At 49.2% G+C, this 23,885-nt stretch overlaps 1 protein-coding gene across 1 annotated transcript; it reads right to left on the reverse strand.

Moving 5' to 3' along the window:
- Positions 1-204: 204 nt before the first annotated feature.
- On the reverse strand, positions 205-23,068 carry LOC120928728. The gene is made up of 6 exons (XM_040339722.1): positions 22,676-23,068; positions 17,753-17,796; positions 17,180-17,225; positions 12,331-12,651; positions 7,578-7,856; positions 205-645 (listed from the first exon to the last, which is right to left on the reverse strand). The coding sequence occupies exons 2-6, from the start codon at positions 17,768-17,770 to the stop codon at positions 536-538; spliced, it is 774 nt and encodes a 257-aa protein (XP_040195656.1). The 5' UTR covers positions 17,771-17,796; positions 22,676-23,068; the 3' UTR covers positions 205-535.
- Positions 23,069-23,885: the final 817 nt, after the last annotated feature.

The raw sequence follows: 23,885 nt of genomic DNA on the forward strand, positions 1-23,885 counted from the left end.
CCACGTTTTACGTCACCGCGTTTTGGGCGGTCGGAATTTAGTCTGATCGTGTGTAGGCAAAGACTGATGAAAGTCAGCTTCATTGGAATTCCGACGGAAAATTCCATCGGAAAACCGATCGCGTGTACGCGGCATAAGGCTTTCAGCGGCTCCGTACTGCAAAAACGTTGCGCATGCGCAGTACCAGGCGGGCATTATTCGACAGAGGGAATTTCTCCTCAAAACACCTGCACCAGCATGGACTGGCGTGGGTAAGCATACAAGCTCCGCCCTTTATGGGATACGTCACTGCGTCATGCAAAACGCGATTCAGGGATGGCACGAGCCTACCTTGGTGGACTAGATCTGTCCTTAAAGCTAAGCAAATATTTGATTAAATATAAGAATGGCGTGTTCCTTGCTACATGATATTTACAAGCATTAAATGTATGGGGGCATGTACCAAATACGAAGGAGGTGTTATCCCAATATGGCGGCAAAAGTGGCAATACAATGTAATCCTGCGGACAATGTGAAGTATTGTAATGTCCGGTGATCACACAATGCAGATCCTGATGGCGGTGCAGGTGAGGAGCACCGGGATAATTTTCCAGGCTGTGGTCCAGGTGGCGGAGTTTTCAATAATAGCGATTGGCGTATTTCCATCTGCAACGCAAAGAAGCAACCATGAGAGCCGAACTCACCGGAAAAAGAAACTCGGGGGTAGATTCACGTAGAATGGCGTTTCTTTGTGCGGGCGCAATGTATCCTATTTACGTTACGCCTCCGCAACTTTTACAGGCAAGTGCCGTATTCTTAAAAGAAAGTTGCGGCTAATTCATATTGTGAAGAGGTGGGCGTGTGTTATGTAAATCAACCCTGACCCGACGTGATTGACGTTTTTCACGAACGGCGCATGCGCCGTCCGTGGAATTTCCCAGTGTGCATTGCTCCAAAGTACGCTCCAAAGTGTACGCCGCAAGGATGTCATTGGTTTCGACGTGAACGTAAATGACGTCCAGCCCCATTCACAGACGACTTACGCAAAACGACGTACATTTTTCAAATTTCGTCGCGGGAACGACGGCCATACTTAACATTGGTGCGCCGCATATACGCCTCATATAGCAGGGGTAACTTTACGCCGGGAAAAGCCTAACGTAAAAGTTCGTGAATTTGCGTATCTAGCTGATTTACATATTCGACGCGTAAATCAGCGTACACGCCCCTAGCGGCCAGTGTAAATATGCAGTTAAGATCCGACGGCGTAAGAGACTTACGCCGGTCGGATCTAATAGAAATTGATTCTAAGAATCAGGCGCATAGATACGACCGGCCAGACTCAGAGATACGACGGCGTATCTCCTCTGAGAATCTGGTCCATACACTCCAGGACCGCCCCCAACTCCTCCTATCCCAGGACACAAAACAGGCGCCATTGTGTACCGCAACACAGGTTTTATTTTTTTTCTAGTTCTTTATTTTATTACGTATTTTCTATAACACCAAGTGCAGAGGATATACATGGAAAGGACCCTACTCGGGTCGTAATGATGCAGCTTAACCACTTACTGGCCGCCCTATAACAGTTTTATTTGTATGTGATTCCACACTTCCACCTGCAGGGGGCGCATGTTTCGCTTCTGCTGTGATTATTCAATTGAATATAAATGCATGCCTCACTTTTTAGATATTTATTTGAAAACAATTTATAATTTTCCTTCTACTTCACAATTATGCACCACTTTGTGTTGGTCTATCACATAAAATCCCAATACAATAAATTTAAGTTTTAGGTTGTAACATGACAAAAGGGGGTATGAATACTTTTTCAAGGCACTGTAGCTGTGTCCAGGGGTGGACTGACAACTCATGGGGCCCCCGGACAATAGAAGATTATGGGGCCCCTGGGCTTACAGATGGCCACCACGCCAGGAGGCAGTGCAGAGGCGGGGCAGCTAAAATCTCAGGATTTTCACATCAGAAACATGTCGGTTTCTGACATATCAGGGACAGATGTAAAAAAAAAACACAGATTTTTACATACTGTCCCTGGTTTTACTGAGCCTGGCAACCCTGATGGGGCCCCCTAGTGACTCAATGGTCAGTCCGCCCCTGGCTATGGCTAAGACTTTATGATGCCCTTAGGCTCTTTCCTTCTGCCCTTTAGGTAGAGCCCCAAAACAGCGGTCTTCTAAAGATGACTGGACCCCAGGCTCTGCTCTCTGACTGCCAGGCTCCTGCATATATTTATGGATTGTGTCCCACCTTCTGGGCCCTGCCTCCCCAGGGATTGGTAAAAACTGCTTAAATATTCAGGCTGCAGCCTCTGCTTTCCCACCAACTAAGTTCTACAACTATCCAGAGAATCCCAGAAGACATGGAAGCAGGGGTGGATCCAGGGGGGGGGGGGGGGGGCAACGGGGAAAATGACATCCCCAAGAAATTAGTGGTAGTTGCAGAACTTGTGGCGCCTAAGAGTCTGAGGGGGCGGTAGTTGCGGAACTTGCGGCACTTGAGAGTCTGAGCGGGCGGTAGTTGTGGAACTTGCGGCGCCTGAGAGTCTAAGCGGGTGGCTCTGCGGCGAATGAGAGTCAGAGAGTGGGTGGTCAGCTGGTCGGCTCTGTGGGTGAGCGGGCGGGTGGCCAATCAACAAGTCGGTGGCCGGGGGAGCAGAGAGATGACATCATCTCTCACCGCCCTGCGCCCGCCCTGCATCCCTGCAGTAACTTCCACCCTCACTGTGCAGGCAGCAGAGAGATGATGTAATGACTCTGACAAGCAAAACACCACCTTAGCAAGTGACAATCTACAAGGTGTGGCAGGTGAGGTGGCAAGTAACAATCTGCATCTGGTGGCAGGCAGGTGACATTCCACAACATGTGGCAGGTGACGTGGCAAGTGACAATCTTCAAGTGTGGCAGGCGACTTGGCAAGTTACATTCCGCAACATGTGGCAGGTGATGTGGCAAGTGACAATCTTCAACGTGTGGCAAGTGATGTGGCAAGTGACAATCCACAATGTGTGGCAAGTGATGTGGCAAGTGACAATCCGCAACGTGTGGCAGGTGACATGGCAAGTGAATATCCACAAAGTGTGGCAAGTGGCAATCCGCATGTGGCAGGTGATGTGGCAAGTTGCAATCCGCATGTGGCAGGTGACGTGGCAAGTGACAAGCTGCAACTTGTGGCAGGTGACGTGGCAAGTGACAAGCTGCAACGTGTGGCAGGTGACGTGGCAAGTGACAATCTGCAACGTGTGGCAGGCGACGTGGCAAGTGACAATCCGCAACGTGTGGCAGGCGACTTGGCAAGTGACATTCCGCAACATGTGGCAGGTGATGTGGCAAGTGACAATCTTCAACGTGTGGCAAGTGATGTGGCAAGTGACTATCCACAATGTGTGGCAAGTGACAATCCGCAACGTGTGGCAGGTGACAATCCGCAACGTGTGGCAGGTGACAAGCTGCAACGTGTGGCAGGTGACGTGGCAAGTGACAAACCGAAACGTGTGTCAGGTGACGTGGCAAGTGACAATCCGCAACGTGTGGCAGGTGATGTGGCAAGTGACAATCTTCAACGTGTGGCAAGTGACAATTCCGCGTGTGGCAGGTGATGTGGCAAGTGACATTCCGCAACATGTGGCAGGTGATGTGGCAAGTGACAATCCGCAATGTGTGGCAAGTGACAATCCGCAATGTGTGGCAGGTGATGTGGCAAGTGACAATCTGCAACGTGTGGCAAGTGACAATCCACAACGTGTGGCAGGTGACGTGGCAAGTGACAATCCACAACGTGTGGCAGGTGACGTGGCAAGTGACAATCCGCAACGTGTGGCAGGTGACGTGGCAAGTGACAATCCGCAATGTGTGGCAGGTGATGTGGCAAGTGACTATCCACAATGTGTGGCAAGTGACAATCCGCAACGTGTGGCAAGTGACAATCCGCAATGTGTGGCAGGTGATGTGGCAAGTGACAATCTGCAACGTGTGGCAAGTGACAATCCACAACGTGTGGCAGGTGACGTGGCAAGTGACAATCCGCAACGTGTGGCAGGCGACTTGGCAAGTGACATTCCGCAACATGTGGCAGGTGATGTGGCAAGTGACAATCTTCAACGTGTGGCAAGTGATGTGGCAAGTGACTATCCACAATGTGTGGCAAGTGACAATCCGCAACGTGTGGCAGGTGACAATCCGCAACGTGTGGCAGGTGACAAGCTGCAACGTGTGGCAGGTGACGTGGCAAGTGACAAACCGAAACGTGTGTCAGGTGACGTGGCAAGTGACAATCCGCAACGTGTGGCAGGTGATGTGGCAAGTGACAATCTTCAACGTGTGGCAAGTGACAATTCCGCGTGTGGCAGGTGATGTGGCAAGTGACAATCCGCAACGTGTGGCAGGCGACTTGGCAAGTGACATTCCGCAACATGTGGCAGGTGATGTGGCAAGTGACAATCCGCAATGTGTGGCAGGTGATGTGGCAAGTGACTATCCACAATGTGTGGCAAGTGACAATCCGCAACGTGTGGCAGGTGACAATCCGCAATGTGTGGCAGGTGATGTGGCAAGTGACAATCTGCAACGTGTGGCAAGTGACAATCCACAACGTGTGGCAAGTGACAATCCGCAATGTGTGGCAGGTGATGTGGCAAGTGACAATCTGCAACGTGTGGCAAGTGACAATCCACAACGTGTGGCAGGTGACGTGGCAAGTGACAATCCGCAACGTGTGGCAGGCGACTTGGCAAGTGACATTCCTCAACATGTGGCAGGTGATGTGGCAAGTGACAATCTTCAACGTGTGGCAAGTGATGTGGCAAGTGACAATCCACAATGTGTGGCAAGTGACAATCCGCAACGTGTGGCAGGTGACAATCCGCAACGTGTGGCAGGTGACAAGCTGCAACGTGTGGCAGGTGACGTGGCAAGTGACAAACCGAAACGTGTGGCAAGTGACAATTCCGCGTGTGGCAGGTGATGTGGCAAGTGACATTCCGCAACATGTGGCAGGTGATGTGGCAAGTGACAATCCGCAATGTGTGGCAAGTGATGTGGCAAGTGACAATTCCGCGTGTGGCAGGTGATGTGGCAAGTGACAATTCCGCGTGTGGCAGGTGATGTGGCAAGTGACATTCCGCAACATGTGGCAGGTGATGTGGCAAGTGACTATCCACAATGTGTGGCAGGTGATGTGGCAAGTGACTATCCACAATGTGTGGCAAGTGACTATCCACAATGTGTGGCAAGTGACAATCCGCAACGTGTGGCAGGTGACAATCCGCAATGTGTGGCAAGTGATGTGGCAAGTGACATTCCGCAACATGTGGCAGGTGATGTGGCAAGTGACAATCTTCAACGTGTGGCAAGTGATGTGGCAAGTGACAATCCGCAACGTGTGGAAAGTGATGTGGCAAGTGACAATCCGCAACGTGTGGCAGGTGACGTGGCAAGTGACAATCTGCAACGTGTGGCAAGTGACAATCCACAACGTGTGGCAGGTGACGTGGCAAGTGACAATCCGCAACTTGTGGAAAGTGACGTGGCAAGTGACAATCCGCAACGTGTGGCAGGTGACGTGGCAAGTGACAATCCACAATGTGTTGCAGGTGATGTGGCAAGTGACAATCTTCAAAGTGTGGCAAGTGACAATCCGCAACGTGTGGTAGCAGGGGCGGACTGACAACTCATGGGGCCCCCGGGCAATAGGAAATTATGGGGCCCCCGGGCAATGGGAGATTATGGGGCCCCTAGGCAAAAGAGTATGGGGCCACACAGTAAACACACACACACACATACAGTATACATACACAGTATACACACAGAGAATACATACACACTGGAAAGGTACTGGAGAGGCGGGGCAGCTATAATCTTGGGATTTTTTTAAAAACACAGATTTTTACATACTGTCCCTGGTTTTAATGAAGCTGTTAACCCTGATGGGGCCCCCTAGTGGCATGGGGCCCTCGGGCAGTGCCCGAGTGTGCTAATGGTCAGTCCGCCTCTGTGTGGTAGGTGAGGTGGCAAGTGACAAGCTGCATCTGGTGGCAGGTGGCGTGGCAAGTGACACACTCGGGGCTCCCACTGATTCTGCATTATTGTCAGGGATGGACTGGCCATTGGGACTACAGGGAGTTTCCCGGTGGGCCGATGGCTCAGTGGGCCGGCTTCAGTGACAGCGGACCGCCGCCCCCCTCCTCCGCTCCTCTGTCTCTCCCTCCCCGCAGAGCTCACCTCCTCTCCCTCCCCGCAGCGCTCACCTGGGGGGGAAACAGAGAAGCAGGGGGAGGACCAGAGGAGTATGGGGGAGGGGACAGACAGCTGACTCAACAGCTATGGCCTGGGAGTTTCTCACTTCTGCCTAATCTTGTCCCATAAGGGGGGGCACGGAACTGATTCTTTGCCCCGGGTGAAATAATGTCTAGCTTCCCCACTGGTACTGCCTATAAGAGTACCAGTACTAGCCAGGGCCGGCAGTATGATGGGACCGGGTGGACCAGGCAGCACTTTTAGGGGGGCAGCATACTGATGCCCGCCAGCCCGTTCCGCCAGCTCCGCTACCCAAATAAAATTGATGTCCTTTTTTTCCCCACAAATAGAGCTTTCTTTTGATGATATTTGATCACCTTTGCGGTTTTTATTTTTTGTGCTATAAATATATATATTTTTTTACTTTTTGCTATAATAAATATCCCCAAAATTTAGAAAAATAAACAATTTTCTTCAGTTTAGGCCAATATGTATTCTTCTACATATTTTTGGTACAAAAAAAAAAACACAATTAGCGTACATTGATTAGTTTGCGCAAAAGACATTGTGGCCGCCGGAAATTTACAGGTCACTTTATACTCCTGGATACATGTATAGAGCCATGACAGGTCCTCTTTATACTCCTATACATGTATAGAGCCATGACAGGTCCTCTTTATACTCATATATACATGTATAGAGCCATGACAGGTCCTCTTTATACTCCTATATACATGTATAGAGCCATGACAGGTCCTCTTTATACTCCTATATACATGTATAGAGCCATGGCAGGTCCTCTTTATACTCCTATATACATGTATAGAGCCATGGCAGGTCCTCTTTATACTCCTATATACATGTATAGAGCAATGACAGGTCCTCTTTATACTCCTATATACATGTATAGAGCCATGACAGGTCCTCTTTATACTCCTATATACATGTATAGAGCAATGACAGGTCCTCTTTATACTCCTATATACATGTATAGAGCCATGACAGGTCCTCTTTATAGTCCTTTATACATGTATAGAGCCATGACAGGTCCCCTTTAGTTATCATGATATAAAATAATGAATGTGGGGGCCTTTTGGTTGGCGTGATTTTTTTTCTGGGGGGGGGGGGGGGGGGGCAGCATTTCATTCTTGGTCCCAGGCAGCACAATGTCTTGGGCCGGCACTGGTACCACTAGTGAAGGGGGAGAGGGGGTGCGGGTGGCCGAGGGGGGGGGGGGGTTGCGGGAGTTGTCCGGCCGCCATGGGAGAGACCTGTTAAAGTGGGTCAGTCTGGATGAAAAATTGACCTGCGCCAGGAACATTGAGGGGGCTACACGTGGATCCCTACCTGAGACCACAGCGCGGACGGTTCTTTGCAGCCTCCCTTCCCGGATCTGACAGAAGTAGGCAACGTTTGGCATCATTTCCATCGTCAGAACAGATTCCACCATCTTCCTCCCGTCTCCGAGATCTGTGACGCTTCTGGTGGCGTTGCGGGATAAGTCTATTTTATGGAGATCATACCAGCTGACCTGCAGGTCCCGGAACACCCCGGAGCTCAGGCAGCGCAGGTACTGATCCCCGCCTATGTAGGTGAAGATAACGGCGGGGTCCGTTACATTTAAACCTGAAAGAAAAATGTGTTTGGGATTGAAAACATTCCAGAAGTGAAAACCGATTCTAAAGAGATACATTCAGGTAGAGTTAGGCCGACTTATCAGTAGATAAGCCGACCTTACTCGGAATCTGTGCTGTCCTAAGTTTAAGTGTATTCTCAAACAGAGATACACTTAAACCTATCTAAGATACGATGGCTTGCGCTGTCCTATCTTAGGGTGCAATATTTTGGCTGGCCGCTGGGTGGCGCTTCCATTGCGGTGGGCGTAGAATAAGTAAATCACTAGTTACGCCTATTCCCAAACGTACGCCCGGCTGACGCAGTACAGATACACCGTTTCCGTAACGCATTATCAGGCCTAAAGTTATTCCATCTAATAGATGGAATAGTAATGTTAAAGTATGGCCGCCGTTCCCACTTCGAAATTCGAAAATTTTACGTCGTTTGCGTAAGTTGTCCGTGAATAGGGATTTACGTCGTTTACGACCACGTCGAAATCAATAGGCCCGTGCGGCGGACTTCGCCGCAATGCACACTGGGAAATGTAGGCGCCCGGCGCATGCGCAGTTATACAAAAAAAACGTCAATCATGTCGGGTCAAGCCTCATTACCATAAAACACGCCCCCTCAGACAAATTTGAATTAGGCGCCCTTACGCCCGCCCGCTTTAGGCTACGCCGCCGTAACTTAGCAGGCAAGTACTTTGAGAATCAAGTACTTGCCTCGCTAACTTACGGCGGCGTAGCCTAAACACGCTAAGCTACGCCGCCGCAAAGTTGCGGCAATCTCTCTGAATCTACCTAATTGTATTTATATTTAACCACTTCAGCCCCCGGACCACTTGGCTGCCGCTTTTTGCGATTCGGCACTGCAACGCTTTAACTCGAGCGACGTGGCTCCCAAACAAAATTGGCGTCCTTTTTTCACCACAAATAGAGCTTTCTTTTGGTGGTATTTGATCACCTCTGCGGTTTTTATTTTTTGCGCTATAAACAAAAATAGAGCGACAATTTTGAAAAAAAAAGCAATATTTTTTACTTTTTGCTATAATAAATATCCCCCAAAAATATATTAAAAAACAATTTTTTTTCCTCAGTTTAGGCCGATACGTATTCTTCTACATACTTTTGGTAAAAAAAAAAAAACGCAATAAGCGTTTATCGATTGGTTTGCGCAAACGTTATAGCGTCTACAAAATAGGGGATAGTTTTATGGCATTTTTATTATTATTATTTTTTTTTACTAGTAATGGCGGCGATCTGCAATTTTTATCGATACTGCGACATTATGGCGGACACTTCGGACACTTTTGACACCATTTTGGGACCACTGTCATTTTTTACAGCGATCAGTGCTATACAAATGCACTGATTACTGTGAAAATGACACTGGCAGTGAAGAGGTTCTCCTGTAGGGGTGCTGAAGGGGTTAAGTGTGACCTAGGGAGTGCTTCTAAGTGTTAGGGGGCGTGGCTTGCCGTGTCACATCACTGATCGCTGTTCCTGGTGACAGGGAACAGACGATCAGTGACATAACACTAGGAAGAACGGGGAGATGATGGCCCGGATTCAGAAAGCACTTACACCGACATATCTCGATATACGCCGCGTAAGTGTAAATTTGCGCCGTCATATCTATGCGCCGTACCCACAGAACTAGATACGCCTGAAAATCGGCTTCTTCCGACCGACGTAACTTTCCTACGCCGGCGTATCGTGGGTGCATATTTACGCTGGACGCATCTTGCGCTCCCATTGATTTCCTATTCAAATATGCAAATGAGGGAGATACGCCGATTCACGAACGTACTTGCGCCCGTCGCATGAGTATACGCCGTTTACGTAAGGCGTACGTCCGGCGCAAGTTTACCCCTCATAAAGCAGGGGTAAGTCATGTTAAGGTATGGACGTCGGAAACGTCGGAACAGCCGTCGTATTTTACGTCGTTTACGTAAGTCGTACGTGAATGGGGCTGGGCGTAGGTTACGTTCACGTCGTAGGCATTGAGCCGGCGTATCTTAGGGAGTATATGCGACGTGATTCTGAGCATGCGCGCGCATGCGCCGTTCGTTGGGCCCTTCATTTGCATGGGGTCAAGGTTAATTTACATGTAGCATGCCTCTCAAAGTTACGTCGGCGTAGCGCATATGAGATGCGCTACGCCGGCACAAAGATGCGCCGATGTACCTGAATCCGGCCCGTTGTGTTTACACTGACATCTCCTAGTTCTTCAGCTCTGGGACCCGATCGCAGGATACCAGCAGACATCGAGTCACATCAGCCGGCAAATTAAAGGGGACGTATATATACGCCCATTTGCCCAGCCGTGTCATTTTGTTGACGTAAAAGTGCGTGCGGCGATCGGCAAGCAGTTAATGACTAAAATTGATCTGAAGAGTCGTGTCACGGAGCGGCAGAACGGGGAGATGCCTTTGTAACCAAGGCATTTCCCTGTTTTTTCCTAGTAACAGAATACTGATCGTCTGTTCCCTGTCATCAGGAGCAGTGATCAGTGTCATGTCACATGTAGCCCATCCCCCACACAGTGAGAATCACTCCCTAGGACACACTTAACCCCTTCCTCGCCCCCTAGTGGTTAACCCCCTTCCCTGCCAGTGTCAATTACACAGTAATCAGTGCATTTTTATAGCACTGATCGCTGTATAAATGACAATGGTCGCAAATTAGCGTCAAAAGTGTCAGATATAGTGTCCGCCATAACGTCGCAGTCATGATAGAAATCGCAGAATGCCGCCATTACTAGTAAAAAAAAGTTATTAATAAAAATTACATAATTCTATCCCCTATTTTGTAGACGCTATAACTTTTGCGCAAACCAATCAATAAACACTTATTGCGATTTTTACCAAAAATAAGTAGAAGAATACGTATCGGTCTAAACTGAGGAAGAAAATTCTTTTTTTTTTATATACCGTATTTATCGGGGTATACCGCGCACTGTTTTGCCCTGAAAATCAGGGCAAAATCGTGGGTGCGCGGTATACGCCGATACTCGCTTTCCCGCGCCAAGTTTGAATACTGCGCCGCCAAATTCTGAGCACAGTACACTCGTGTATAGTCTCGGGCACACGTATTGGACCTAAAAGGACGTGAGCGCGAGAGTAGCCGAGCCTGCCCGACTATACACGAATGTACTGCGCTCGGTATATGCCGGCGCAGTATTCAAACTCGGCGCGGGAAACGAGCGGGGAGGACGCCGGACCCGACGAAGAGGACACCCGAAGCCGCAGACGGACGCCGGACCCGACGATGGACGCCGCGCAAGACACCAAAACTGTAAGTACAAAAATCTTTTTTCCACAGAAATGCGGGTCCACTTTATACGCCGGAGAGTGCAATACCCCGATAAATACAGTATATTTTTAGGGGATATTTATTATAGCAAAAAGTAAAAAATATTGGGCTAGATTCAGATACAATCGCCTATCTTTAGGCGGGCGTAGCGCATCTCATATACGCTACGCCGCCGTAACTTTTAGAGGCGAGTCCCGTATTCTGAAAGAACTTGCGCCCGAAGTTACGGCGGCGTAGCGTATATGGGCCCGGCGTAAGCCCGCCTAATTCAAAACAGGCTGGTAGGGGGCGTGCTGTATGCTAATTAATCGTGACCCCACGTAATTGACGTTTCAAACGAACGGCGCATGCGTCGTCCGTGAAAGTATCCCAGTGCGCATGCTCCAAATTACTCCGCAAATAGTCAATGCTTTCGACGTGAACGTAACTTACGCCCAGCCCCATTCACGGACGACTTCCGCAAACAACGTAAAACTTGGAATATTCAACGCTGATCCGGCGTCCATACTTAACATTGGCTGCGCCATCTTTTTGGTGGTTTATCTTTACGCCTGAAAACGCCTTACGTAAACGGTGTATCTTACATGCGACGGGCGTGCGTACGTTCGTGAATAGGCGTATCTTGATCATTTGCATATTCTTGGCGTAAATCGACGTACACGCCCCTAGCGGCCAGCGTAAATATGCAGCTAAGATACGATGGCGTAGGAGACTTACGCCAGTCGTATCTTAGCAACAGATAAGCGTATCTCAAAATTGAGAATAAACTTATAGATACGACGGCGCCGCATTCGGACTTACGATGGCGTATCTACTGATACGCCGTCGTAAGTCTTTATGAATCTAGCCCATTGTTTTTTCTTCAAAATTGTCGCTCTATTTTTGTTTATAGCGTAAAAAAAAAAAATGCAGAGGTGATCAAATACCACCAAAAGAAAGCTCTATTTGTCGGAAAAAAAGGACGTCAATTTTGTTTGGGAGCCACGTCGCACGACCGCGCAATTGTCAGTTAAAGCGACGCAGTGCAGAATCGCAAAAAAATGGCACCGGTCATTGGGCAGCCAAATCCTCCGGGGCTGATGGGTAAGGAAAAAATCCGAAATGAAACAAAACAAATGTTTCTGTGGTGCGCATGTCTATAAATCCCATGCATGGCGTGTCCTCCTCACCACTGATAGCCAGCTCCACCGACACTTCTCCGTCATCCTTCTCATGGGCGGCCTTGCAGAGATACGTCCCCTCGTCCTGGAAGGTCACGGTTCTCAGCGTCAGGTTCAGGTTCCCCAGCGAGAACTTTTTGGAGAGTTCCACGCGCCCTTTGAACTGCGGATCCTGGTCACTGAGGAGGTCTTTGCCGTACATGAGCTTATAAACCAGCAATTTGCTTCCATCAGATTCTACTTTTTGCCAAACCACCGTCAGGCCCTCCGGTTCTTTTACAAAGGGGAACGAGCACGGCAGCTGGACCGAGCCGTACAGATAGGTGGACACTGGGAGGAGGACAGAAATACATTTAGAGATGTATGTGGACCTGTCTGTGGACAAGTCTGTATGAATAAGCTCCTGACTGGGGATGAGCCGAACACCCCCAGAACATGCGACCAGGCAAAAACATTTTTCGAACATGCAAACACCAATAAAGTCTATGGGACACGAACGTGATAAATCTAAAGTGCTAATTTTAAAGGCTAATATGCAAATTATTGTCCTAAAAAGTGTTTGGGGACCCGGGTCCTGCCCCAGGGGAGTGTTTGGGGACCCGGGTCCTGCCCCAGTGGAGTGTTTGGGGACCCGGGTCCTGCCCCTGTGGAGTGTTTGGGGACCCGGGTCCTTCCCCAGGGGAGTGTTTGGGGACCCGGGTCCTGCCCCAGGGGGAGTGTTTGGGAACCCGGGTCCTGTCCCAGGGGGAGTGTTTGGGGACCCGGGTCCTGCCCCAGGGGAGTGTTTGGGGACCCGGGTCCTGCCCCAGGGGAGTGTTTGGGGACCCGGGTCCTGCCCCAGGGGAGTGTTTGGGGACCTAGGCCCTGCCCCAGGGGAGTGTTTGGGGACCAGGGTCCTGCCCCAGAGGAGTGTTTGGGGACCCGGGTCCTGCCCCAGGGGAGTGTTTGGGGACCTAGGCCCTGCCCCAGGGGAGTGTTTGGGGACCGGGTCCTGCCCCAGGGGACATACATCAATGCAAAAAAAGTTTTAAAAATTTCAGGCCCAGATTCTCAAAAGAGATACGACGGCGCATCTCCAGACACGCCGTCGTATCTCTGCGTAGCGCCGTCGTATCTATGCGACTGATTCTTAGAATCAGTTACGCATAGATATCCATTAGATCCGACAGGCGTAAGTCTCTTACGCCGTCGGATCTTAACTGCAATTTTTTTTTTGCCCGCTAGGTGGCGCTTCCGTCGATTTCCCCGCCGAGTATGCAAATTAGCTAGATACGCGAATTCCCGAACGTACGTGCGGCCGACGCAGTAAAGTTACGACGTTTACGTTAGGCTTTTCCCGGGGGAAAGTTGCCCCATGGTCTATGAGGCGCAATCAATGTTAAGTATGGCCGTCGTTCCCGCGTCGAAAATTTATAAATTTACGTTGTTTGCGTAAGTCGTCCGTGAATTGGGCTGGACGTCATTTACGTTCACGTCGAAACCAATGACGTCCTTGCAACGTCATTTTGAGCAATGCACACTGGGATATTTTAGGGACGGCGCATGCGCAGTTCATTCGGCGCGGGGACGCGCTTCATTTAAATGAAACACGCCCCCTGCCCGCCGAATTTTAATTACGCCGGGTGATTTACGCTACGCCGCCGCAAGTTTACACGCAAGTGCTTTGTGAATAAAGCACTTGCCTGAAAAACTTGAGGCGGCGTAACGTAAATGAGATACGTCAATCTGGGCCTTCGTTTTTTCGGGAGCAGTGATTTTAATAATGCTTAAAGTAAAACAATAAAAGTGAAATATTCCTTTAAATTTCATGCCTGGGGGGTGTCTATAGTATGCCTGTAAAGTAGCGCATGTTGCCTGTGTTTAGAACTGTCCCGCAGCAAAATTACATTTCTAAAGGAAAAAAGGTAATTTAAAACTGATCACGGCTGTAACGTAATGTCGGGTCCCGGCAATATACATAAAACTAATTGAAAAAAAAAAACGGCATGGGTTCCCACCCCAGTGCATTACCAGGCCCTTTGGGTCTGGTATGAAAATTAAAGGGAATCCCGAACCAACTTTTTTTTTTAAATTGCGTGGGGGTCCCCCCAAAATCCATATCAGGCCCTTCAGGTCTGGTATGGATATTAAGGGGAACCCTGCGCCAAATAAAAAAAAATATGTCGTAGGGGTCCCCCCAAAAATCCATACCAGACCCTTACCCGAGCACGCAATCTGGCAGGCTGCAGGAAAAAAGGGGAGACGAGAGAGCGCCGTCCCCTCCTGAACCGTACCAGACCACATGCCCTCAACATGGGGGGATGGGTGCTTTGGGGCAGGGGGGGCTCTGCGCCCCACAACCCAAAGCACCTTGCCCCCATGTTGATGGAGACAAGGGCCTTATCCGTACAACCCTTGCCGGGTGGTTGTGGGGGTCTCCGGGCAGGGGGGCTTATCGGAATCTGAAAGATTGGGCACTGATAGGTGGTCACTGGTAGGTGACACTGTGGGCACTGATGGGTGGCACTGTGGGCACTGATGGGTGGCACTGTGGGCACTGATGGGTGGCGCTGGTGGTCACTGGTAGGTGACACTGATAGGTGGCACTGTGGGCTCTGATGGTGGCACTGTGGGCGGAACTGTGGGCACTGATGGGTGGCACTGTGGGCACTGATGGGTGGCGCTGGTGGTCACTGGTAGGTGACACTGATAGGTGGCACTGTGGGCTCTGATGGTGGCACTGTGGGCGGAACTGTGGGCACTGATGGGTGGCACTGTGGGCACTGATGGGTGGCGCTGGTGGTCACTGGTAGGCAGCACTGTTATGCAGGTGGCACCTCTCCTTCACCGGCCCTGTTTACATCACATGATCAGCTATCATTGGCTGACAGCTGATCACGTGGTAAGAGGTCGGGATTGACCCCTTACCCCGATCTCGCTGATCACAGAGCGCGCCACGCACGTCCTGCAGGGGGCGCGCAGGCCTCTCGGGAGGACAGCACCAATTCCCGGTGTTCTATCGATTTGTTCCCTCCGTCAAAATGTGCCCGCACATGCGCAGAACGGAAGGGCACTCCAGCTGATTTGCCGAGTGACGTTACCATAGCGCATGCGCACATCGTAGGAGGGTTTTTTTCAACGGGAGATACCATTTCTCGGGCACAATTTAATGCTATACATAGAGCGGAGGGACACAGTAGATGTCAGATTGTGCCTCGCTGTAAACCCCACGGGGCAAACAGTGAGCATTGTGCCCGAGAGATGGTATCTCCCGTCGGAAAAACCCTCCTACGATGTGCGCATGCGCTATGGTGACGACACTCCAGCTGATCGGCAAATCAGCTGGAGTGCCCTTCCGTTCTGCGCATGTGCGGACACTGTTTGACGGACAAATCAACAGAACCCCTGGGACTTCATTCACACTTCAGCTGTCAACAGGGGAACCCAACTGACAGCTGAATGAGTCATCGGTTGTTAAGGATGCGGCGGCCCGGCTCCTTAAAGAGGAAGTAAACCCTGACTTTCTCTTTTGCTCAAAGCAAACCCTGCAAATTAAAAGCATAATGGGCAAGAATGCATTGCATACTATCCCATTATGTGACACTTACCTGCAAACGAATCCAGCGCTGTCCTCTGTGCAGGCTGCGTGCCTCTTCTCGCCCCTCTTTCTTCCGGGGGGCGCGGACTCAGGCTCTGCGATTGGCCGGAGCCGCCTGACGTCATGTGCCACAACGTGCCATTGCTTCAGTGCGCATGTGCCGATGACTTCCGCACATGCAATTACAGGGGGATATTCAGGATAGCCACAGGTAAGCCTTTTTATAGGCTTACCTGTAGCAAAACGTGGTTTGTAAGGGTTTACAACCACTTTAACAACCGATAATTTCCTGCTTTTTTTTTTTTTACATTTCAGCTGTCAGTGGGGGAATCCCGCTGACAGCTGAAAAAGCCTGAAATTATCGGTTTCAGGTATCGGAGCACTTGAACAAGTACCGATACTCCTGCAAATGCTTAGTATCGGCACCTATACCGGCAGTAGTGTATTTAGGTTTTGTGCTGCCCTAGGCCTGACTAAACCAGTGTACCCCCTAATTTAAATACGACCCACCCCTTCCTGTCAAGGCCAAACCCCTTGCTGTTTAAGACCCGCCCTGAATTGTATACCGGTATCGGTGCAACCCTAGCAGGGCTGGACTGGGACAAAAATTTGGCCCTGGACTTCATCCAGACTGGCCCACTTTGACGGTTCTCTCCTATGGCGGCCGGACAACTCCCGCCCCCCCAGCCACCCAAGCCCCCCCTCCCCCTTCACTAGCCACTAGCCGTTCTACTTTATTAGAGTAGAACGGCTGGTACTGGTACTCTTATAGGCAGTACCAGTGGGGAAGCTAGACATTATTTCACCCGGGGGAAAATAATCAGTTTGGTCCCCCCCTCCCCCCATGGGACAAGATTAGGCAGAAGTGAGAAACTCCTAGGCCAATACTGTTGAGTCAGCTGTCTGTCCCCTCCCCCGTGCTCCTTCTGGTTCCCCCCATGCTCCTCTGTCGTCCCCCCTGCTCCTCTGGTCCTCCCCCTGCTTCTCTGCCCCCCCCCCCAGGTGAGCACTGCGGGGAGGGAGAGGAGGTGAGCACTGCGGGGAGGGAGAGACAGAGGAGCGGAGGGGGGCGAGGGTCCGCTGTCACTTAAGCCGGCCCACTGAGCCATCGGCCCACCGGGAAACCCCCGGTAGTCTCAATGGCCAGTCCACCCCTGAACCCTAGTAATAATTTCATTGACCCATAATATGTCTTTCCTTTAAGTGGAATGAGGAGACGTTGGGGCGCCTATTCATGGAGAGAGACACACAGAATTAGTTCTTTTATAGGGGGATCATTACCTGGGGCCCCCACAGACTGGATGATGGTACATCCCACCCACAGCAACTGAAACAAGAAGAAGAAATTAGATTTATTCAGTATCACCCGTACAGGTGACACCCAATCCTTATACAGTATGTGGCAAGTTGATCATTCTGATTAAAGATTTGAAAACCAAATCCTTCTTATTCCGGTGATCTGTCGATATGGTTCCGGCTAACGAGAAAGTTCCTTTAAGGACTGCGCAGGCGCAATCCTTGCCGACGGAAATCTCCGAACCTCGGCCGGCATCCAGGGCGACGTGGACTTTGAGGAAAGTGGCCAGTCGGCCTCACGTCCTCGCTTCGCTCGGACCGCCTATTGGCTCTTTTTTTAACATCCTCCAATCCACGGGGATGTTAAGGAATGAGCCTGGATGCCGGCCGAGGTTCGGAGATTTCCGTCGGCAAGGATTGCGCCTGCGCAGTCCTTACAGGAACCATCTAGTTAGGGGAACCTTAACGACAAGTCACCGGTACTTCACTAATATGTGAATGGCACTCAGAACACCATGAAGCAGACGTTGGGTTAGTAGACTTGGTTGTTGGTCGTACCATCACCAGGAGACTCATCTTGGTGGGGGATGCAGATTCAGGATCTGGATAAAGACACAAATAATATAGTCAGTGACATCACAGTTGGTTACAGATTTCATTTTTGTCTCTAAAAGGTGTCCAGAGATCTCTCACCTGAACCCTCATACAGGGCCGCCATCAGGGGGGTACAGGCAGTACACCTGTAAGGGGCCCGGAGGTCCCCAGGAGCCCGAATGGCAACCCCCTTTTTTTTTCTTTTTTAGGGGTCTGGAGGCCCCCCAGGGCCCCAGATGGCGGCCCCCCCTTTTTTTATTTATTTTTTATACACAAAATATATATTTTTAAATATATTTTTCTTTTATTTTTTATGAAAGGGCCAATTTTTTCTTTTTTTTTAGAGGTCCGGAAGTCCCCAGGGGCCCGGCTGGCAACCCCCTTTTATATATATATATTTATATATATATATATATATAAAAATAATTTTTTTTCATATATATATATATATATATATATATATATATATATATATATATATATATATATATATATATATATATATATATATATATAAAAGAAAAAAAATTGAAAAATATAAAAAAAAGACATAATATATATATATATTTTATTAAAGGGCTCAGAGGTCCCCAGGGCCCTGGATGGCAACCCCCCTTTTTTCTATATAAAAAAATAATTTTATTTATTTTTAATATATATACACACATATATATATATATATATATATATATATATATATATATATATATATATATATATATATATATATATATATATATATATATATATATATAAAAATTTAAAAATATATATAAAAAAAAGAAATTAAATATATATTTTTTATTAAAGGGCTCAGAGGTCCCCAGGGCCCTGGATGGCAACCCCCCCCTTTTTTTTTATAAATGTTTATTTTGATTTTTTTTATATTTGTTTTTTTATTTATTTTTTATTAAAGGGCCCAGAGGTCTCGAATGGCAACCCCCCTTTTTTTGTAATTTCTTTTCATAAAAAAAAAATATATTAAAGGGCCCAGAGGTGCCCAGGGCCACAGATGGCTACCCCCTTTTTTTATATATATTTTTCTTTATTTCTTCTTCTTTTTGTAACTTCTCAATTCGCGGCAGCCCCCCCCCCCTTCTCAATTTCAGGCGGCAGCACCCCCCCCCCCCTTCCCCGGTTCTCTGCTCCAGGGGGCACATGCCTGAAGCTGTGTAAGGGGCCCCATAATTCCTGATGGTGGCCCTGCCCTCATAGAGTAAACCTCTAGTAATGTGTTTGATGAGTGGTGTTTTCTACTTAACCTCTTCTTCAGGTGTAGGGTACGAGGACACTTTGCTGTAAATCCATAATTGACGGCTTTCATGATCTTCCACCTGCGTGGCTGAAACGTGTCAACTGTTTTGTCCCTGGTACTTTACCCCAACATTGCTTTAAACACTTAAAGTGGATGTAAACCCGAAAAACAAAAAAATAAAACTTTTTGATGTCACAATGTAGAGTATAAGATTTCCTATCATCTGTGCCCAGTCTTGCCACACAGAGTTAATCCAGCTCTGAGCAATCCTCTTTTATTGTTCAGTGAAATAAAATGGACTTAACGGAAAAACCTTAGTCCGTTCCGCCCCCCTTGCTGTGAGTGACAGGTTATTTACATATCTCATGCACTAGCCTGGAGACAGGCATTATTTTTTAATTCCCACCCCCCCACTCCTTTTCTGAAGTCATGTGGTTACTTTTCTGGATTTTGACTGGATGTTAGTGATCATAGCAGAATTTAGTGTAAGGAATACACAAGAGAAAATGCATGTTGGCAAGGGGAGTGTAAAGGTGGGCGGGGAGTCTACAGACATCATGACTCCACCCACAGAGCTCCAGACAACAGACCCACCCACAGAACAGACATTTGACAGGTGAGGATACATGCAGGAGGCATCTATATCCTTATAGATCAGCACTATGGGAGTATTTCAGAAAGGATGAGAGGGCGGGGTTACATCCACTTTAACCACTTAAGGACCGCCTCCTGCACATATATGTCGGCAGAATGGCACGGCTGGGCACAAGCACATACAGGTATGTCCTCTTTACGTGCCCAGCCATGGGTCGCGGGCGCAGATTTAGGGTTAATTTACACACATAAAAACGTGCCGACCGCTTCAACATTCTTTTTTGATGTTCCTGTGATGCTTTAATGAAGCCCTGTGTGTGTTGATTTTATATTTGTATAACAGGGGCTCAGTAGAACCCCCCGGCTCATTAGTTCCCCCAACTCAGTAATACCGCCAGTTCATTAGTACATCACCAGATCATTAGTACCTACGCTCAGCAGATCCCCAGCTCGTTAGTACCCTTGTTCAGCAGATCCCTGGTACAGTAGTACCCCCAGCACTTCTGATCCCCCACTCAGTACTACCCCCAGCTCTGCTGATCCCCCACTAAGCAGTACCCCCAGCTCTGCTGATCCCTCACTCAGTAGTATCCCCAGCTCTTCTGATTCCCTGCTTAGTAGTTACTTCCAGTTCTGCTGACTCCCTGCTTATTAGTAACCCTCAACTCTGCTGATCCCCCATTCAGTAGCAACCCCAAGCTCTGCTGATTTCTCACTCAGTAGTAACCCCCAGCTCTGCTCAGTAGTTACCCCCAGCTTTGATGATCCCTCACTCAGTAGTAACCCCCAGCCTGATGATCCCTAACTCAGTATTAACGCATAACTCTGCTGATCCACCACTCAGTAGTAACACCCAGCTCTGCAGATCCCCCACTCAGTAATAACACCCAGCTCTGCAGATCCCCCACTCAGTAGTAACACCCAGCTCTGCAGATCTTCCACTCAGTAGTAACCCCACATTTTGCCGATCCACTGCTCAGTAGTTACCCCCAGCTTTGATGATCCCTCACTCAGTAGTAACGACCAGCCTGATGATCCCTAACTCAGTAGTAACCCTTAACTCTGCAGATCCCTCACTCAGTAGTAACACCCAGCTCTGCAGATCCCTCACTCAGTAGTAACACCCAGCTCTGCAGATCCCCCACTCAGTAGTAATACCCAGCTTTGCAGATCCCCCACTCAGTAGTAATACCCAGCTCTGCAGATCCCCCACTCAGTAGTAACACCCAGCTCTGCAGATCCCCCACTCAGTAGTAACACCCAGCTCTGCCGATCTCCCACTCAGTAGTAACCCCCAGCTCTGCTGATCTTCCACTCAGTAGTAACCCTAGACTCTGCTGATCCACTGCTCAGTAGTTACCCCCAGCTTTGATGATCCCCCACTCAGTAGTAGTAGTTACCCCCAGCTTTGATGATCCCCCACTCAGTAGTAACGACCAAAAAAATACAGGTATATGCGCAAAAAGCTAATAACTCATGTTCTCTGCCAATTAGCAGCATTTGGTATCATGACAGGACTCTGAGTCTCTGAGAGTCCATGCAAAAAATGATTATGGTTTGAAAAGGATGGGAGCCCAATGTCCAGGGGCTCTGAGGGCAAGCGTCATAGGGGAAAAGAAACCTGATTCCAGACTGCAAACAAACAACAAGAAGAGAGGTAGTAATGACCAGCCTGATGATCCCTAACTCAGTAGTAACCCTCAGCTCTGCAGATCCCCCACTCAGTAGTAACACTCGGCTCTGCAGATCCCCCACTCAGTAGTACACTCCCAGCTCTGTTGATCTTCAACTCAGTAGTGACCCCACACTCTGCTGATATACTGCTCAGTAGTAACCCCCAGCTCTGCTGATCTTACACTCAGTAATAACCCCCAGCTCTGCTGATCTTACACTCAGTAATAACCCCCAGCTCTGCTGATCTTACACTCAGTAATAACCCCCAGCTCTGCTGATCTTACACTCAGTAATAACCCCCAGCTCTGCTAATCCCTCACTTAGTTGTAACCCCCAGCTCTGCTGAATCTGGTGGCAGGTGACGGTGGCAAGTGACACGCTGTAAAGTAGAAATATTGGCCCAGATGCACATTACGCCGCCGTAGAGTAACCAATGTACGCTACGCCAACGCAGCGCAGAGAGGCAAGCAATGCATTCAGCAAGCCAGTGCTCCCAACGCTGCGCCAGCGTGGCGTGGCAATTCGAAGGCGTAGACCGGCGTAGGTGGAAGTGGGCGTGACCCATGCAAATGAGGCGTGACCCCATGCAAATGATGGGCCAAGCGCCAGACAGATGCATATCACGAACTGCGCATGTGCCGTGACGTGGACGCATCCCTCTGCTTACAACCACGTCGGAACAACTGCCTAAACTACGCCAGATTACTGCGTACGGCGTGAACGTAACGTACGCCCAGCCAGACACACGTCCAACGTAAAATACGCCGGCTTGTGTTCCCTGGTGCAGACCTTTGCATGTCTGTTGCTTTATGGAGAATAACTTTACGCCGGACGTACAACTTACACGCACCTCGCGCAGCCTGCGTCGGGCGCACGCAGGTTCGTGAATCGCCGTATTTCCCTCATTTGCATGTTTGAATAGCTAATCAATGGGAGCGGCACCATGCACCCAGCCTAAATGTGCGCCCACCCTACGCCGGCGTGAGCAAGATACGTCGGCGGGGTGTAAGCCTGGTTTTAGGCGCATATCTGTTTGTGGGTCTGGCGCACAGATACGACGGCGCACATTTGCACTTACGCCGGCGTAACTTGTTATACGTCGGCGTAAGTGCTTTGTGAATCTGGGCCATTGTACTTTCATTCGTGAGAGTAGGTGCATACATTGGGGCAGGCTTGTAGGGGCCCCATAGCACTACTTTTCCCAGGGGCCCCTGATGCTATTAAAATGGCCCTGCAGGTGCCTTAAAGAGATGACCTTGAAACTTCTATGAGGTTTTAGCGAATACTCACACTAGATTCCTAGGAGGGGTTTCACGTAAAACTCCAAACTCCCTGTAATGATTTGTAAAGTGTAAATGTTTTACCTGATTGCCGTCACCACATCCTCCCTCCCGGAGCTGCCAGTCGCTATGTAGTCTGATCTCCCAGCCTTCGTTGTACTCGGTCTCTTCGATCCGTCTCTTCGATCCTTCCGCATGGACGGTTCTCCTCCCCCCTCCATGGAGAGAACTGGTTGTAGAGATTCACATCTACCTGTCTGTCGGGTTCCAGCCAGAATCTCAGATCCATAAAAAGTCGACAAACACTTTGAAATTTAATTGGATAGAAAGTAATAGAGAGGTGAGGAGATGGAAGGTCTCCGGTGATCTCACCTGCCTGACTCATCCATTAATGACCACATTCCAGAAGCCGCTCACCAATCTCCGATCGCCTACTGCACACGCTCTGACCGTCCAGCAACTGTCATTGATTCACCTTTTCTTTCCTGTTGGGCTGTGCAGACTCTTCCCAGGTGCGAGCTCCGCCCCCTGCTGGCCGAAATAGGGAAATGCACCCTAACATTGCCTTCTACACTCACCAGACACTTTAATAGGTACACCTGTTCAATTGATTGGTAACACAAATTGCTAATCGGCCAATCACATGGCAGAAACTCAATGCGTTTAGGCATCTAGACGTGGTGAAGACGACTTGCTAAAGTTCGAACCGAGCATCAGAACGGGGAAGAAAAGGGATTGAAGTGACCTTGAACGTGGCATGGTTGTTGGTGGCAGACGGGCTGGTCTGAGTATTTCTGGGATTTTCACACACAACCATCTCTCGGGTTGATGTCAGAGAAGAATGGGCAGACTGTTTCCAGACAGTGCCGCCATCAGGAATTATGGGTCCCCTTATACAGCTTCAGGCATGGGCCCCCCTGGAGCAGAGAACCGGGGGGTGCTGCCACCTCAAATTGAGAACGGGGGGCTGCCGCAAATTGAGAAACGGGGGGGTGCTGCCGCTAATTGATATATATGTAGCGCTCACCCCCAAAGGGGCCGCTGATTTGTTTTGGGACCGGCCTGCTAAGTTACCCTGGCGTTGTCTAGGGGTGTAGTAGTGAGAACAAAAGCAGTGAGCGAAGGTCCAGACAGTGAATAAAGGTTTTCTCAATGCTTTTCTTTTCCAGGCCCAACACGGCCAACATCAACATCAATTGGGAAGGACAAAGTTGATGAAAAATAGAGAGGAGAGAACTTTGCAGTATCAGGCCTGGATATTAAATGGAGCAGTCAGTACTGTTCTGCATAGTAC

Source organism: Rana temporaria, chromosome 2, assembly GCF_905171775.1.
Source record: "Rana temporaria chromosome 2, aRanTem1.1, whole genome shotgun sequence".
Classification (NCBI taxonomy): domain Eukaryota; kingdom Metazoa; phylum Chordata; class Amphibia; order Anura; family Ranidae; genus Rana; species Rana temporaria.